This window comes from Callospermophilus lateralis, chromosome 8, assembly GCF_048772815.1.
Source record: "Callospermophilus lateralis isolate mCalLat2 chromosome 8, mCalLat2.hap1, whole genome shotgun sequence".
NCBI lineage: Eukaryota > Metazoa > Chordata > Mammalia > Rodentia > Sciuridae > Callospermophilus > Callospermophilus lateralis.
Window position 1 is genome coordinate 97,975,083 of NC_135312.1, and position 19,997 is coordinate 97,995,079.

At 34.8% G+C, this 19,997-nt stretch overlaps 1 protein-coding gene across 11 annotated transcripts in view; it reads right to left on the minus strand.

Moving 5' to 3' along the window:
- Window positions 1–19,997, minus strand: part of Pdlim5 (PDZ and LIM domain 5) — a 595,024-nt gene that overhangs the window by 124,835 nt on the left and 450,192 nt on the right. For 10 of the 11 annotated variants that reach the window (XM_076864850.2, XM_076864849.2, XM_076864848.2 and 7 more), the window contains exon 3: window positions 17,038–17,189. The exons of the other annotated variant lie outside the window; for it this stretch is intronic. In XM_076864850.2, coding sequence (XP_076720965.1) covers window positions 17,038–17,189 — 152 coding nt within the window. The remainder of the gene's footprint in view (window positions 1–17,037; window positions 17,190–19,997) is intronic. 11 annotated transcript variants of the gene reach the window in all.

Consider the following 19,997-nt stretch of genomic DNA (forward strand, 5'->3'; position numbering starts at 1 on the left):
TGCAAATGTAGTCTGCATTTGTATTTTCTTTGAGTGGAAAATATTGCACATTTCTCTCCCCATTGTCAAATAAATTACAAAAAATATACTTGGCACCCTAGGAAATATTTTCATACTAGCAATTGTGTAAGCTTTCCCTTTAGGAAAGACAAAAAAATTCTCTTTTAATGATTTTTCATTTATTTTACTAATTTATGCAAAAGGCAGATTTACAAAGAAACCTTATACAAAGTATGGTTCGCTCCTAACCTACTAAATAGATGGAATAAAATGATTAGAGATAACTGGGGATAATTGGCTTTATAAAAATTTACACTAATAAAGAAAAAAAGACTCACATCCCAACAAATGAAATACTGCATTAGTATGGCTGTACATTAAAGCACAACGATTTCTTCTTCTAAGCCAGAGACATGTGAGCCACTCAAGCAGTCCATGAAGTCTACTGACCAGGCAGGACCCTAAACCTCCTCTCACTTTAAACATAAGATGTTTCATAAAACTTTCTTCTCTGCAGGTTATGGCCTACAAACACTACAAGCAAATAAGAAATAAATGTTAACTCTTAAGTAAATTCAAGCCCTCCTTAAGTTCCCAAATGTAGGGCTTTTGTTTACACTGGAGCAAAGAGAGGTCTCTTGTTTTGAATTTCCATTCCCCCTACTCCATTCACTTATAGAATGAGTAAGTAAAAACAAACAAATAATAACGAAAATAAACAAACAAAAACACACACACACACAAACAAACAAACAAGAAACAGGAAGAGAGAGAGAAAAAAAATGTCTGCCACTTGTAATTCACTCCTACTCCTATAAAGAGTTTTCAAAATAAACATATTCAGCTGTGTTGAGTACAGGTTTTGAAATGCCCTGGGGATGAATGTAAAGATGGTTCACATTCGTGAAACTAGGAGAGACAGAATAGCATATCTTTCTCCTGACCAGTGCACCTGCTACACCCAAGGACAGGAGGCTACAAAGTCAACTTAGAAACTGACCTTGTTAAGGCACAGTTCACTCCAGCTATTGGTATGCGACTAAGTGAAGATCAAGTGAGAACCATTGCCACACACTCTCAGGGGAGAGCTGATCTGGAAGACTGAAGCTGTAAGCACCACTGGCCTCCTACAGGTGGGCAGAGAAGTGTATGAAAGTCCTATTGTGACAATGAGCAGTAGCAGTGGAAAGGAGAAAGAATGCCTCACTCCTGAGCTGGTACTGGACAAAACAAGGGATTGGGTGTATAACCATCCCCTAAAAATGAAAATGTTAAGTGCTGGCTCCCAAAGAGGGAAAAGGCATGTGGTTCTGCCCCCACAAAACTGCCCTTGGTCATCAGTGACTATCTTTCAGCATCAAGCTTCTGCTCATTAATTTCATTCATTTCTGTGCTTTAATTTCCTAATTCTCAATAAAAGCATTTTTAGGACAATTTCACCCTTGAATGCAGTGCTTAGTTCAACAAATATTCTAGCACACAGCATATGTAACTGCAGGACCATGTCAACATACCACTGAAAACAAGACAGCAATGGCCTTTGCCTTTAGGGAACCAAAGTCCACTGACAGATGAGAATGAGGTTCTACATGACTGAGATTGTTCTTTCCCTCCAAAGTCAAGAATGTTAGGAAATTGGGAGAGTGTATGTTAGGGATATGAAGTATTCCTTACCCATAGAGAGGGGATGTTAATGCTACTAAGAGGCCAAACTATGACCTTTGAGAAACCACAGAACTGGAGACCTCATAAGCCCAGTTTCATCTCAAATATTTTTAAAAATATAGAGGGACAATGAATTATACACACAAAGACACATGGCTCTCCCAGAAGCTTGTATCATTCTGATGGCCTGGCACAATGATTTGTGTACAGGTTTTGTACTTACTCTACCAGTTATACAATATCGAACACTCCTGAAAAGCAGGGACCCTTTTCTTTTTCTTTCTGTAGCTACAAAGCAATTAATGTAGATCATACCAATAAAAACTTGACAAATATTTGTTTGAATAAGTATCACGGATGGGAGGACAGGAGAGGAAAAAAAAGCTAAACCAAAGAAATGGAACACAGTTTGAAAAGGAAGATAAGCAACAGAAAGAAGGCAAAGGGATCTGGATCTGCACAGTTGCTCAATACAAAGTTACTCGACCAGTTTGGGACTTTCACCTCTCTTCATCAGAAGAATATTAGCTCCTCCACCCCAATCTCTCCCAGCCCCGGGCTTCAGCAATTCCCGCCTACTCATGTGAAACAGGTTCCTAACCTCTCTCTTTCCTCTCCAACCTACTCAGATCACACAGCAGAATAGCTGTAATCCTGGCTCTGAGACCTCAGGCAAATTAGTTAGGCAGTGGTCTCCTCCCTTTCCTCATCTTTAATAAGAAAATAATATCATCTATATCTCATACAGTTCTTGCAAAGTTTAATGAGTTATACATAAAGCATTTAGAAGAATCTGACACATAGAACCAGCTTAATAACAATTATCATTATTAAATCTTTCATTATTATATTATAAAAAACCTCTTCAATAGTTTCCCATTAACTAAGAAACAAACTTCAAAATTTTACTTACAGTAGCCAAGATCTTTTAACTGAACCCACCCAAACCTCCACTCTTCTCCCACTCTACCCATCCCCTCAAAAAATGCATTTTGGCCATAAGGAACTATGTTAGTAGTCCCCAGAACTGAGCACAGCTTTGCTTATGCTTTCAGCTCTACAGAGAATATTCTCCTTCCTCCTACTATCACCATTTCTTTCTTTTCAGAACCTCAAATAGGAGACAACAGAACAATGCTACTCTGCTCCTTTCTGACATCATCATTCACCCAAACTCATATAAAAGGGGCTGCTCTTGGTTGTTTTTTAAGGTCTCTATTTCCACTGAAAGTTACGTAAATAACTTTCCAATTTCTATATTTCAAATACATCTAGTTTATTCAAATTCTAGAAAATATACAGTTGGAGAAAGACATTTGAGCACCTTAGAATCAAGTGGAAGGAGTTTGTGGCTCCAAAGAAGGAAAGAAATGCAGGAAAATGAGCAACTTAAAGTGGGAGGAGAGGTTACAGAAAATGGGAAACATGTTGGTTTCTTAATAGCTATGGTATTTTCTATTAACCAATTTGCTACTAAATCCAGAATTTCCCATTCCCAGCATAAATACTGATGAGACAGTTAAAAGAACACTGAAATTGAACCATAAAACGGATGGAAAAAAGCAACAGAGCAAAACAAGGATGAGAGGCATGCAGGGTGGGAAGGTTAAGATCATAGGCTAATGCCCGTCTGTTCTTCCTTCCCTCCTCCACTGCATAACTCTAATTCCACCGTTACTACTGCGACAGAGTTGTGACAGGCCAAAAAATTTTTTTTCAAGTATAAATAGAGACAAATGGAGTTGGTGAACTAGGGTTATAAACTGACAGATGGCTGGTGGTGCTTCAAACTGTAAAATGCTATGAATCTAAGAAGTGTGTTCTTTATACTCAAATTTAGTCACATACTTTAATTCAACTAAAAAACTTTTTCACAGATGAAGACAGAATTAAAGCTGCTTCAACTTATTCAGAGAATATATATGTCAGAATGCAAGGGGAATGAATGAAGTACTACTGCCACTGGAATATTTTCTAAGCTTCTAATAAAGCAAAATTTTTCAAAGACCACTGACTCCTTGCTAGTGCTGCCCATGGAACTGAAATTATTGGAATATCATATAAATGTCTCCAAAACTGATTCTTTTTCTGCTCCTAGTGAATACATTTAATGGCAAAATGCCTTATTGTGTTGTATTTGGAAGAACAAAATGACCTTTCAGACAGGAAAAATTTATTGTGACTGTGCAGTAACAAATATAACTTCTACGTTTTAAAGAGACAGTGGGATGACACAGAAAAATCATTACTTAAAGAAGGAAACAGACCAGAGATTGAATTCTAATTTATTTACTTACAAGCTGTGTGACTCTAGAGTATCTGTTTAAATACTTATATCTGTTTAAATATCTTATAAAGTAGGATGATGACACCTGCCATAAAAAGCTGATATTAAGATTAAATGACTGGAGGTAGGGGGATGAGATGGACATTATTACCCCTATGTATGGGTATGATTGCAGGAATGGTGTGACTCTACATCATGTACAACCAGGGAAATGAAAAGCTGAACTCCACTTGTGTAAAAAAAATAAAGTTAAATTAATTAATAATTTTTAAAAAAAGATTAAATGACTAAGCCTGGCACGGTAGCACATGTCTGTAATCCCAGTGGCTCTAAAAGCTGAGGCAAGAGGATTCTGAGTTCAAAGCCAGCCTCAGCAACTTAGCAAGGCGCTAAGCAACTCAGTGAGACTCTGTCTCTACATAAAATACAAAATAGGGCTGGCTCGGTGGCTCAGTGCCCCTGACTTCAATCCCCAGTACTCACCCCCACCAAAAAAGATTAAATGACTGGAAGATATCAAGATGCTAGCTCAGTGACGTGTTAAGAACAAGAATTTAAAGTAGAAGTTTCTTTTTCTTTAGTAGGCTTTACTTACTAAATTCCTATGGTGTACTAAGAAACATTATTGACATTACTTCCCTACAACTTTAAGAAAAACTTTTTTCATGTTTCAGAAAAAAAGTAATAGCTAAAGTTCTTGCAAGAATCTTGTTATAGTAGATATAAGCTTCTTCAAATGAATAAAAAGGAAAACTTTCCTTCATAATACTAAAGTAATTTAAACTGTAAAATAACACATAGCAAGAGAAATTACATGCAAACATAAAAACATCACAGAAAAGTTCCACTAGAAAAACACACATAATTGCTTGGAGACAAGTAACACTGAAATGGAAGAGGCTTCTAATCAGAAAATAAAGTCTACACAAACATTATAGAACCCGTGAAATCTGGAAAAGAGATAATATTCCATATTTTAGTAAGGAGATTTAAATTCTACTTTGAAAGATGCAGTTAACTAGCTTATCTTTCAAAAATAAAAATATTCTTAGTTTTAAGAATAATTTGGTTGTCAAAAATATTCTCACAATAACACAAATATTTGGGACTAACAAGTATTTATTCTTTCAAAGCCTAAGTAAAACAAAAGACTCTGGAAAGTCCCTCACATTCACTGTAATAGAATGAATTACACAGGAAAACAATGTTACAAACCTCAGCAACAAAAGCTGAGGTAAAGACAGAGGAATGAGAGAAAGGTATGTTAATTCAAGACTATGGACTATGGGCTTTTATTGTAATGCAGAAATGGACCCTGACTGTATTATCAGAGAAATTAAATCCATACACACACACACATGAATATAACACTTTTTCATTGGCACTTTAGTTTTAAAGACTATGAGAAGAGATCATGAGTAAAAGGAATTTATTAGGAGGGGCTTAGCAACATTTAGAAGCCTATTTATAAGGCTGATTTTTGGTGAAAATGCTAAGTACATTAAACAAAAAGGTTGACAGTATAAATAGTCTGCCACATATGTGTTTTACACAATCACTCCCATTTACTTTTCAACTCACAAAAAGCCTAAGCTATTTCAGTCTTTGAGACAATAATAGCTACAGCAGCAACTGAAAAACAGATGGGAATGACCTGAATTTCAATCCTTTTGAAAGCTCTTAAGCTATGGACAAAAATGTTTATTTGGAATTCTAAGGACACTGCTACCATAAACTAGACTGCCATTCTTTATCTACTAATATCTTCTCATGCATGATTTCTAAACTTATCAGGCAAAAGTAGCAAAAAATTATTTTGTTTTAATAAAACATTATCTACAATTCAAGGCAATAAATATGTATTGATTATGTAATAAACACGTAGTTTCTGATCTTAAAGAGCTGAGTGTGATCTTACCACTTAGTAAACATACTGCGTCTTATTTAGATTTCCCTTTTCATATGAGCAAATATTGTTTATTCTCACTTTAAGCCTCTAATTAGCTGTTTTTGTTTAAAACAATAAAACAGATTAGGTTAATCTGGTGGAATCCTCCTCTTTGTAATCTGCCAATAAGCAGTTGCTGGCAGGAGATCTTCTCAAGGTATTCTACACCTTTAATAGTCCTGTGGTCTGTGTCTTTCCATCTGCATCCTTCTCCCCACCCTTTTGCTGTACCTCCTCTGCTTTCCTGTTTGTCTATATTCAGATGTTTTGAAGTATTTTTGGCCAGTGGTTCCCAACCTGACACACATGAGGCAGCTAGAAGTAACTGGCACACCATTTTCTTTTCACAAGTTATCTATCAATAAAGTCTGCCTAAATCATGTGTATATTTGTAGATTCTTGGGCATAAATGTAGAAAAATTACATCTTCATTTAGAACTGCAATTAAAAATTATAAAATCTGCAGTTTCTAAAAAATGCAATTATCACCTTAATATGGTGGAAAAAAGGGTTATCTATAAATGTTTTACACACAAAAAGGAAGGTTCTTACATAAGGTTAGAAACCAGTGCCTCCTTGCCTAGCATGTGTGAGGCCCTTGGGTTCAATCCCCAGCACTGCAAAAACAAAGAAACCCTGACCTTGTCCCGTGAACTCCCTGGTATCAGGTATAAGGACATCCTTTCTATGTCCAGTGATCAGCATAGTAAGCACAGCAAGCATTTATTTGTATATACTCAACAAATGTAAGATGTCAGCACTTAACTAGGAGCTGAGCCTCTCCCCACCACCACACAGTGATGCCAAACTAGTTTATTCTACTCTATTCAAAGCAATCTGTTTTGAGGCATATTTAAAGGCTAATTATCAGGTGGTTATAGATGAATGTGGGAGGTTCAGGGAAGGAATGAGTCTTTTTGATCTGGGTAATGGGGTGTCTGGGCCATTTGCCAAGGTAAGTGCAGGAGCAGGAGATGTGAATTTGTAAGACAAGGAATAGAGTTCTTTTTAACCTTGTGGCTGAAGGGATCTGTGAGACATTCAAATGAAAAGCAGTTTCAGTAACATGATGGAGCAGAAACCAGACCACAGTGAGCAGAAGAACAGAGGAAGGTGAAAGGAGCAGAACACCTAGCCTGGGCCCAAGGAGGCTAAAATCCTGAGACATTGCAGCTTTTAGAATTATAAGTTTTAATTTCTCTCATTTCTCCTCTGCTTTCTATTTCAAGTCCTCACTTTACTCAGGTAAATGCAATCCTTGTCTAGTTTCTGTGCTCTGGTGTCTCTATCTTCTTTCAAGTTGTCTCACTAAGTATTGTCCATTCGAGTCACTTTTCTGATCAAAACTTTGAATACCTTAGACCCTGCAAAGTAATGTTCTAATTTCTCTTTCCTTCCATTCATATCTATTTCCAGTTGGGGTAACACACTCATTTAACATGTGTGGAGATTAAAAATCCCCACTTCAGGGTGCTTTCCTACATCTGCAGGATCCTCCTCCACCTTCAAGCCTGGCCCATGTTTCAGCAGCTCCAAGCAACCTTCCCATTTGAATGGATTCTCCCTCCTTCAAACCCCTGTGACCTATTCTGTCTCTTATCCCAATGAAGAGATTATAAATTCCTTAAATGCAAAGATTATAAATCACTCTTTATTATCCCTTAAACTACTAGTCATAAGGTAGCTCTGAAGGAAACATTCAAATTTGTTTTTGTTTGAGGAATATATGAGATTTTAACTATACCTCAGTAATTAATGATAGTGTTAATGAAAGAAATGTATTCAGAAAGTATAATAAAAACAGTCTGAAAGTTAGAAATTTTTACAGGACTTTAATGTTACTCAGAAAATTACTAAAAGGAAATATACATGGATTTGGATGGGAGGATGAGAGGGGAAAAAAAAAAAAAAACCTCACCCTTTTAGTCTGTTTGTCTTTCTGACTTAACCAACACTAAAAGAGAATTACAACTGTCCTGGTCCTCTAACGAGAACAAGAGGAGTTAGCAGAATAAACAAAACTTAGGTGTGTACTGATTTCTCTTTGCAATATTATTTTCCCTGCCAGATGGGCCATAAATTATTGCTTAAGACAATAATTCTGAACCAAAGCAGTAGTCAGCAATAAGTATAATGTTTGTATCCATTACAGTTTTAAAAAGCTTTAATTACAATTTTATGACCCAAACCCACTTATTGGACTAAAGAATCCTTTCTTCAAGCACTTGCATCTTTCTGACTTTTTCAGATAATGACCTACCTGACTTCCCTGTCTCACTTTCTCCCTATTTTCCTCCAGTCACACCCAATTTTGTTGCTAAGAAACAAAACAAATATTATCTCCTAGAAATAAGTTCATAATAGATACCATATTAATACTCATTTATCAATTGAGGAGAGAAGAAAGGAAAAAAAAACTTCTCTGTATCATGTCTTAGGTTCTTTCCATATGCTATTTCATTTATTTTAATGGCCTGACAAGGCAGGTAAGACTATGCCCATTTATAAATGAAGAACAGAAACTTACATGACTTGCCTAAGGGCACACAGCTAAGAAGTGATATATCCAGGATGTGCACTAAATTTGCCTAATTTTAAAGTTAATGTTCTTTCTATTCACCTTATTTTATATTTCTACTTCATGTCCCTTCTTTTAAAATTCTCCCTACAAAGAATTCTACATATTAAAATTTTCTGTCACAAGGACTATTTTAGGTATGATCCAAAAAGATTTATAATAAATAGTTGAAATTAAACAGGTCTTTAAAATAACTGTTTCCTAAATTTTTCCCCAAAGGCCTATAGATTTGAAATACTTTTTTTCCTTTATAAACATAAGACTTTTACCTACTAAAAAATAACTGTACATTTTCAAGATGTAAAGCTAAAATTATAAAATTTCCAAAATTCAAAATACATCTTGACTGACCCATATTTACCACATCTGCTTACTGTCAAACTGCCACAAACTATTCAAGAAAGATAACTTATGTTGGTCCTTCAAATCTATTTTAATTATCTTTATTCCTATTGAAGAAAAAGAAATATATAAGATAAACACTTTTTCATCTATAGACTTTTTTGTTGACAATTACAATCTATTTTTTAGTGTTAGTGAGCACAGAGTCCTTAAAGACATAAAAATTTTAAAATTCTTGAAGCCTTAGTTATACCTGATACATACAAAGAATCCTACTAAAGAATTAAGTGTTTGAATTAGGACTGTGGCTCAGTGGTAGTGTGCTTGCCCTAGTATTAAGAAAATAAACAAAAAAACAAAAAACAAAAAAACACAGAACCACCACCAGAAAGGGAGAAAAAAGTCTTCAAACTTGAATATAAAAATAAATTAGAAAATACAGTCAACTGTCTTATAAACTTAGGAAAGAAAAATAAGTAATATTCTGATTCAGAATGGGCAACCATATACACAAGTCAATAATCAAATGAATGTTTATCCTATCTAATAACTCAAACCTATTTAACCCTTTTCCCTTCATTGTAATATGTAGGGTCTTTTTAAGAACGCAAAATAATTCATTGTAATTGTTATCATAGAATACTGATAGATGTGAATAAAAATAAAAAGTAATTTTTAACAGAAATGCTGGTGCCTATAAGTAGAAGATAAGTTATGGCTATGGTGCTACTTAGTCTGTTTTATAGATAATAAATATGAATCTACTCACTAAATCCTTTGCTATAGCAAAGAAAGTGAAGAAGCCACAGATTTTAAGCTACCTGACTTTGTTAGGCAAATCACATAAACTCTCTAAACTATTATGTACTCATCTGAAAAATGGGTATGCTAACTCCTTCCTCAATGGATTAATACAAGGATTAAATGACTTAAGTGAAAAGCCATGCACAAAACAGATATCCACATGTTTGTCCTCATACCCTCTCCTAAGCAGCACTTTTAATTTCAATGATGTGGGTTTGCGGGGGAGAGAGTCAAACTCACTCCTTCTGAAAAGCAGCATCCTCCAACCTAAGAATTAAAAACCAAAAGCAACAAGCAAGCAAAACAAAGTAAAATCGAAATCACAGAACAGACATTAGACAAGCATGTAAAATACCAAAGAGAAAAAAATAACTTTAAAAGAATGAAGTACAACTTTAGTTATTAAAAAGAGAATCCAAATAAATGTCTTTTAATTCACCTAAACTGAAATATCCCGGAGAGTAAAAATTTCAGGATTATTAAAAAAAAAAAAAAAAAAAATCTAAAATCCTGCCTCTATGCTATTATAGTGAAAGTAAAACGGAGTTGAACCCATAAAGCTGACAGTAATAGGACATTAAACAATCTGTTAAAATGAAACAAAAGATGGCTAATAGCTTCAGTCTGGTACAATGGCTACTTTTTCTTTTTTCTTGTAACTCAATGTGCTTATTAAATTATTCCAATCTGTCATTCATTAGCAGTAGTTATTGGATTTCTGACAATTCTTCTGTTGTTTGAAGGATGAGAATGAGAACGAAGAAAGTAAGTACATCAATATTTTTCAAAACTCAACCATTCTAGATTTTTTATTTCCAGACATAACAAGTTTCAAACTAAATGAAGTCTGAAGAACAAAATAAAAAAAAACAAAAAAAGAACCAATAGATATACTATTATAAATAATGTAAAAAACATGGAAGATTCGAAAAGCTGTGTGTATGTTCTCTGTGCTTCCAACAAAATTAAAATAAAAATATGAAATAAGGATAAGAGTACATGGTATTTTTTTGATGATTAAATGTCATTTGAGTATCTTATCTGACCTACCTTTCACCTTAAAGTCAGCAGAGTAGTGTACAAGTCACTGTGCTAACCTGGCATAGTTTAAGACAGCACCAACAAAAAAAGTCTCATTTCCTGATTCTCTCAGCCAAAGTAAGCAAACTAAGTTGGTTTGATCTAATAGCAAGTTCTAGGGAATTTATCCATTTACAGTTGAAAAACCAGAACAAGAACCAGGATTTTTACTACAAAAAGGGAATTTAGAAATCATTCCTGTCCCCTTTTTTTAGACAAAAAAATTAAGGCCAAGAAGCTGGTTTCCCCAAGTAATCAGTGAGTTAACAGCAAGTTTATCTGTTCTATGTACATAAACATAGAACATGTTTATTGAATAAACAAAGTAGTTAAAAATCTTATCCACAGAAGCCAACTCTAATATAGTTAATAGTTATTAGACATCAAAGCTTTTAAATGCAATGTTCTTCTTTTATTAGTTGAAATAATATAATTTTTAAATGATCTATTTTGACTTAAATCAAAAATTATACACAAAATAGATTTGGTATTTAAAAATAAGCACAATGATGTTTGACCAATTTCCCTGAGAAGGAAAATAATTTTTTTTTTTTTTAAGAGAGAGTGAGAGAGAGAGATAGAGAGATAGAGAATTTTTTTTTTTTAACATTTATTTTTTTTTTTAGTTTTCGGCGGACACATCTTTGTTTGTATGTGGTGCTGAGGATCGAACCCGGGCCGCACGCATGCCAGGCGAGCGCGCCACCACTTGAGCCACATCCCCAGCCCGAAGGAAAATAATTTTAATAAATTTTTCATAGTCTAATTTTAGTTCTCCTAGATTTGTTTCAGTTTCAGAGGGAAAAAATTCCAACCCTTTTCAAAGATAGAATACAAATTAAAGTTTCCTATAGCTCTATATGCATTAGACACCCTATTTTAGAATATTAAGTTTGACACATTTGAAAACATACAGTTTTTTTAAAAAAAAATAATGGATATGTAATAAAAGTATTTAATAAAAGATTCATAAAACAAAATGGCTGGTAATTTTCATTGGGCTTTCTTTCTTAGGTTCTCTCCACCCTTATATTCTTGGGCCAAGGAGAAAAGAATTTTCTAATAGTGGTAATCATCAGGTGTCTCTTCCCCTTCCACTCCCTTCTCTTCCCCTTTCTCCTCTCCTTCTTTATTCTGGATATTGTATTTAGGGATGTCCTGCCACTGTGCTACATTCCCTAGTTCCTTTTTTTTTTTTTTTTTTTTTGAGACAGGGGCTTGCTAAATTGCTGAGGCTGACCTCAAACCTGTGATCCTCTTGCCTCAGCCTCCTGAGTAGCTTAGACTACAGGTATACACCACCACACCCAGCTATCATCATGTGTTTCTACAGTGTTAGGTTTTTTGTGGTACTAGGATCGAACCCAGTGGCACTGGTACTTTATCACTGAGCTATATCCCTAGCCCCTTTCATTTTTTTACAACATGAGACAGAGTCTCATTAATTTTCGAGGGTTGGCTTTGAACTTGCAATTCTCCTACCTCAGCAGTGTATTCACTAATAAACTCGGGATGGGGGTTGGTCAGCTCCTTCCTCTAGCTTCCATTTCTAATAATGAAGTCAATTTTCTCCCAAATCTTGCTCTAGCTCTGGCCAAGCAGTTGTAACCTTCCAAAGCCTTCTGACAATTTTTTCTTAGGCCCAAGAAAACTTACATTGGAACCCTGCAGTGACTGACAAATTCTATTCCACTTCTGCCCCTTTCATACTACCCCTCTGACCTCACCTCTTACTAGTCTATATCCACTCACTCTGCACCAAAGGGCCACTGCACTGGCTTATCTCTCTGTTTGGCACTGTCAGGCCCCAGACAGCCAACAACCTCACTGGGGCTTTCTTCACCACTCCATTTCAAATTGCAATTCTCTACCTCTGCACTCCCTGTCTCCTTTATGTGCTTTATGTTCCCAGTAATGCACATTACATTATATACAACACATTCTCCTATGCTGTTTATTGCCTGTCTGCCCACTAAAATGTCAGTATTATGAGGGCAGGAATTTTTGTCTGTTTTGTTCAGTCTTATGTTCCCAGCATCTATAATAATACCTGGAACATACTGAAAGTTCAATAAATATTTGGGAAATAAACAATTCCATGTTTGGCAAATAATGCTGGTTATATATCAAATAATTATTCATTAGATATCAATAACACAAAACTATCCAAGATGTTGCTAAAAAAAATGAGCAAAAAACATGGTCTTTGCTTTCAAGGAGCCTATTTGGAGAAATAAGATTAATTAAGTTAATTACTCAATAATATAGATAGCACTGAATATAACTATTAACCAATTATGTTTATTTGTACATGACTCAAAGAATGGATCTTGTTATTTCTGATTATACTTATAGTATAATTAAATGTTGAAATGAATGGCATAAACTCTTTCATGTAAGTTCTGAGAGGTAAAACATGAATGAGTTGCAGCAGTAGGAAAGACGATAGGCAGAAGACAGGGTTAATATAGGTTTTGTGGATACAAAGGCACACAAGGGCAGTGAACAGGTGGTAGGCATTGCAGATGAAGCAAATTTCACAAAGGGCCATAGGGGCATGTGAGAGATGCTGAGAAACTTATTCTAAATGGAATGGAGGATATTTGACAAGAATTAGTGGTGACATGGAGAGAGCAACTTGAGTGGGATTAGGTTATAGAGAACACAATTTTTTTGTGTATTGTACTAGGATTGAACCCGGTGGCATGGGTACCTTATCAATGATCTACATCCCCAGCCCCTTTCATTTTTTAAACCATGAGACAGGGTATCATTAAGTTGCCAAGGTTGGCCGTGAACTTGCAATTCTCCTGCCTCAGCCTCCTACATTTCTGGAAAAAAATAGACATGCACTCAGTATCCAGGCAGAGAACATCATCTTCTGAGCATAGCATTTAGGTCTGGATAGAGCTCATAGTGTACACTCTTGCACCCAGCCTGGATCCTCAGGAACCTTTCTGTGGATGTGGTATACTCATGCCCCCGGTGATCCTTGCTTTGTTGCTAAAGGTCCACACCAGAAACTTTTTGTAGAAGCAACAGAAACCCCCTCCTACTGCAGTGTAGGCTGGCTTGCAGGTACTTGCTCTCTCGCTCTCCCTCTTGCAGGAGAGCTGGTAGCCAAGAACTAACAAATGCAAGGGAGGGGTAAATAACCCAGTTCTTTTGCTTCAAGGCAAGAAAAACTCTATGGTACAGTTTTGTTCCCAAGTTTCCTGATGGATAAAATGAGGAAATTTGATTTCTCAAGTGAGAAATCACATCTTTGTTCATCTCAGTTTCTTCTGCTCCTCAATCCTTCTTCACTCGCTCACTATGAACAACAAGCAACATCTGAAAGGAGATGCTTAATGTATCACTTGCAGAGCAACCCCCATCTCAGGTTCTGCCTCTAGGGAAACCAAAGTCAGACAAGTCTGTCATGGAGATACTACATATTCATGAGGAAAACTATATTTATAAAGAAAAGAGCTGCACAGAGAAAGTACTGTTGTAGGGGAATTCGGAGCAGTCTGATTGGCGAGAGGTGGGATAAAAGAGTAACTGGAGGCTAGATAAGATGCTGCTCAAATTCAGAAATATTGGCTATAACAAACAGAAAGAACTTAAGAAAAATATGGCTTTGGTATAGAAAAGAATCAAATATAACTCTTTAAAGTTGTATTTCTTCCCTACAAAGCAAAACTTTCTTCAGTTAACATTGTCAGTAATATGCCATGAATTTTACTAAATACAGACAACATTGAAAAAGGCTGATATTATTTTACATGAAATGTTCAAAAACATGAAGAGAATTACAATGAGAAGAGGACTCTAAAATTCTCCCTATTTTAGGTCTCTGACTATCTATATTTAGAAAAATGAAGATAAGATTATGTAGAATTACCAAATGTTGGTAACAAGTTGGTTTTGTAAGTTGATTTGTTAGATTTTATACTTGAGCAGCTTAAAAGAATCTTTATTAGAGTCAGTAGCAGACTGCTTAAGTTGGAAATGCATAAAAACAGAGTAACATCTGGTTTTCATCTATTCTTATGAGGCCCAGAGTGTTTTCAATAGAAAATAAGATACTAGGTCCTGGTTATAAAATAAGAAGCACAATGTGAAAACAAGCAGGCTAGTATGAAAAAAATGACACATAGCCCCCCAAAAGAGAGCTTATACAATTATATACACATGCGATTTTAGAATGTGAGAAACAAGACCATAATCATTTGTATTTGTTTTATTTTTGAGATATCTCAGATAAGTTAAGCTTCTTACATTCTTGGTTCCCTTTCAAGATTCATACATGGACAAATGCCTATAAATAAAAAATGAACACCTCATTTAATTAGTAACAACTTTTATATTACATGTCTCAATATATAGAACAGAAGGATAATATTAAAACAATTGTTTTTGCAATAGAGTACTTTTCTCATTGACTATTTTTTATTATTAAAATGCATAGCTGATATTCATCAAAATGTAAAATACATATAAACATCAATTCAGCAATCCTACTGGAAGGAATTTCTTCCATAAAAACAAAAACACACACAAAAAAAGGACCCCAAAGAGAGAACTAGTTAGAAAGTCATAATACATTGAAGTAGATCTAAATCAAAATCAAAATGTAAAAAAAAAAATTTATTCAACTAACTTAGTACTCATCCGGACAAGCAAATATATTTTACTCCATATAAATCCTTTAAATAGTAATCCTAGGACACCTAGGATAGCAGTGGCAAAGAACAGAGAAGCATTTCCAAAGTGCATTCCACAAAACTCTAGTCCCACAAGAGGCTCCAAGAAAAAAGATTCCATAACCAAAGATAATGGGAAAACATCATTCTTTTAAAGGTTCACAATAAACATGGTAATCTATGGAAGACTGTGAGATGTTTGGGGAGGGTCTTGATGGTGTTTTCCAATTTTGACAGAATACAGTGCACTTTCCGTTATCATCAAACACAAGACTTGTTTAAAACCGTCCCTAACTATGACCAAGCTTCCATTCTTATACACCTAAGGTTCTGAGCTATCACTCAATCACCCTCTCTCCCTCCATTCCCTTACTCGCTTCCTTTAAACTAAGCCCAGGACACTTCAATAATTCTAACCTTATAATTCATTAGCATCAAGTGGAATCTAAATGTAATTCTTGGTGCTTACCTTCAGAAATTCTGATTCAACAAAGGAATCAGTATTTTTAACATACACTACAGGTGATTTCAATGCAGCCTAATGTTGGGATGTTCTAATACCTAATATAAAGATGACTATTTTATAAGTGATTTCAAAATAATGTAAAAAATAATAAGTTTTTAAAATCCAGCCTTCAAACAAGTATATAAAAATTATTTGTGGCCAGGTAAGGTGTTACACACCTGAAATCCCAGCAACTCATAAGGCTGAGGCAGGAGGATCATAAGTTTGAGGTCACACTCTGCAACTTAGCAAGGCCCTCAGGAACTTAGTGAGACCTATCTCAAAATAAAAAATTAAAAGCAGGGGGAAAGTGCTGGGGAGTGATATTGGCCAAATTATATTGTGTATTGTGTATGTGTACAAAAATGTAGCAATGCCCTGATATCAGCATGTACAATTATAATGCACCAATTAAAAATGTGGGGAAAAATTAAATTAAATTTCAAAAAATAAAAAAATTGAAAGGGGTGGGATGTATCTCAATGATACAGCATCTCTGGGTTCAATTCTTAGTACAAAAAAAAATGTATTCAGGAAGAAAAACATGGGAAAATGATAAACTAAGAAAAGCTGCACTGTAAGAGAATACCCCATAAGGGGCTAGGGTGGTGGCTCAGTGGTAGAGCGCCTGCCTAGCATGTGCAAGGCACTGAGTTCCATTCTCAGCACCACATATAAATAAATAAAATAAAATGAAAGTCCACTGACAACTAAAAAATTTTTAAATTTTAAAATATTTTAAATTAAATAGGAATACCCTCTAATATACTGTTCAGAATATTAAGGTAAAGAATTTTTTCCCCTACATAAAGAATTCTTAGCCCTCATAAGAAATTTCAGGAATACTTGAATTCTCTGAAACTATAAACTGTACACACAATTTTTATGAATATGCAAATATATGCCTTTGTGTGGAGAAATAATCCAGAGCTTTCAGCAATTCTCATACTGCTCAATTATCCAACTGAATTGTCACTACATTTTTTATTTATCTACCTGAAACAATGATAATAGAAACTGCTTCATAGTTAATGGCATGAATCATACATACACACACATACAGAGAGAGAGAGAGAAACACGCACACACAAATTCTTGAGTATCATTTTCTCTCTCAGAGCCAAACTTAAAACAATTTACCTTTGCAGAGTCATATTCAAAGAGCCTGTACAACCCTTAATCTTGTTCTGGGCCTCGAGATGAGTCATTCCATGGGTGCTTATTCCATCAATGCTGAGGACCACATCGCCTATTCTTACATTGGCCTGGAAGGCCTTGCCGCCATCTTTTAGCTGTAATAAACAGATTTCATTAGGAGCATCAATCTTTAAAAAACAAAGAACAGTAAAGGCAGATTAAAAATTATATTTTTCTTATATCAAACATATGTTAATATACTTTTAAAATAACACAAAAAATTATATTGCTTATCGGGTAAAAGCCCAATGATTTTTACATATTTATTAAATTCTTACTCTATAAAAAAGTGAAATAATTTTCTGAGAAAGGTTCCTGATAATTTCTCTATTTCTTTATTATGCAACAGTAATAGACGATTTTTCTGAATGAGGAAGAGAAGTAGTCAAGGAAACTTCACATTTTAGCAGAAGAAAAAGTATGTAATCTGAATGGACTTTTTATACTCTTTAGAACTAATTTTTAAAAACTCTTTAAACAGCTGTATTTTTGTTTGAGCACAGAGAGTAACACAGAGGGAGGATCTAGTGAACAGTCCTTCCTGTTGAGTCCAGTTCATATCCAGTGTTTGGGGACTGAATTCTTTTAGATCACAGGCCCAAATATCTTTTATACTGGGTGTGCTTCCTGCTCTAGGCATTCAGCAGAAGTGGGAGGAAATTCATATCTGAGACTTTCAGACTTCTTTGTGTTTCACAGTTCTAAACCCTCCATCTTTTTTCTAACATGTTTACATCATTTAGCTTGAGCTCCTTTCAAACTTCATGTGTATATATTTCACTGCTCCAAATCAGCAAGTATAAATAAAAGGGAAAATTATGTGGTTTTCATAGATACCTAGAAATATGAAAAAATACAGATCAGAAGAAACTATTATAATTCAAATGACAAACTCTGTATTCAATAAATATAAACAGATTACACTGAATCTAGAAGATAGGTGAGATGAGGCCCAGGAAAGGAAGTAACCAGTATTTCTCTAGTACTTGAAACTAAAGTTTCTGTTTGGGATGATGAAAGTGTTCTAGAAATAAATAGTGGTGATGATTGCACAACACTATGATAAATTCAATTAATGCAACTAAACTGTACACTTAAAAATGATTAAAGGAGTTAACATTTATGATATATTATATGTGTGTGTATAAGTTCTAAAAAGAACCTCTAATAATTTTAAGAAATACAGCAAAATTCCTTTAAATTTTTTTTTTTTAGTTGTAGATGAACACAATACCTTTGTTTTATTTATTCTTACGTGGTGCTGAGGATTGAACCTAGTGCCTCACACATGCTAGGCAAGCACTCTACCACTCAGCCACAACCCCAGCCCCAGCCCCAGCCAAATTATTTTCTAATTAAAATAGTAAAATTACTTTCTAATAAAAACAACACAAAACAAATCAACCCTCAGTTCACTGAACAAGAACTAGGTGCTGAAAATTAATTTAATAATTTCATAATCTGGAGGCAAAGCAATAAATAAGATACACATAATGCTCAGGTAGGTTTTGCTACCGTTAGCTGTCTAATTCTTCTCTTAAAAATAATGATCACGCTGGGTGCATTGGTGCATGCCTGTAATAAAGGCTGAGGCAGGAGCACTGCAAGTTTAAGACCAGCCTCAGCAACTCAGCAAGACCCTTGGTAACTTAGACCCTGTCTCAAAATAAAAAATAAAAAGTGCTAAGGATAAAACATCCCTGGGTTCAACCTGCTCTAGTACCATAAATAAATAGATCATCATCATCATTAAGGCAGAGCAATCCAAGTACACAAGAACAAGCATTTAGATCTAAAAATCAAGAAAACAGTATTGATTGCTAGACCCATGGAGACAAGTACCAGGACTGTGTTTCTTCTGCATATTACAGACCTTCACAAAATATATGAATTTTACTAGATGACTTATATGGTTTTACTATATTAAATAATAAGTGGAGTATTATAATTAGTATTTTATTATTTTAAATATTCAAAATATTTGATTTGATAAAAAAGACTACCTTTCTCTACTGCAAAGAATTAAATTGTTTAAATTGTGAATATATTTTTAAGGAAAACAAGTCCTAAAAAGTCAGCTATGGCTATCATTTTCTACGTGACTGCAGGAAAGCCATTTCACATACATTATAGACTGTTATAATGATTTCATGAGATAATAGCTCAATAAATGTTGACTATTATCATTACCTCAACATCAGATTACTATTCTGAGAAATATGAGAGCTGTCCTAGATGATCTCAAAGGCCTTTGAAGGTTCCTGCCTGCTTTAGAAGTCTCTGTGTGAGCTAATTCTAAAATAAGAGTCAAGTCTGAAAGAGTTCATTGGTGAGACAAAGCAACATATATTCCATACTAAAATGATGAAATAAATTAAAATCTGTAATCCTGATAAGAGGAAAAGTAAAACATCATAATTCATCTTAGATTTTATAATTTATCTTAGATTTATGAACCAGAAGGGCGAGTGCACACATATGACCCCCCCACCACACACACACACCAGAAACAACTACAGCTCAACTAACCTCCCTATCATCTCACCTCATCATATGAAAAAGTCTTAAAATAGAAACACTAAAGCCTATAGGCATTTGCTCTAAATGTAGCAAACAGAAACATTTTAAATATTCCCAGTCTGGGGGTAACAAAAAGGTAACAAACAATGTAGGAAGAAAATAATTGTAATCCCAGTAGCTAGGGATACTGAGGCAGGAGGATGTTGAGTTCAAAGCCAGCTTCAGCAATGGTGAGGCAATAAGCAACTCAGTGACACCCTGTCTCTAAATAAAACACAAAAAAAGGGCTAGGTGTGTGGCTCAGAGGTTAAGTGCCCCTGAGTTCAATTCTTGGTATCCCCCGCCTTCAAAAAAAGAAAATAATCACATCAAAGACAATGCCA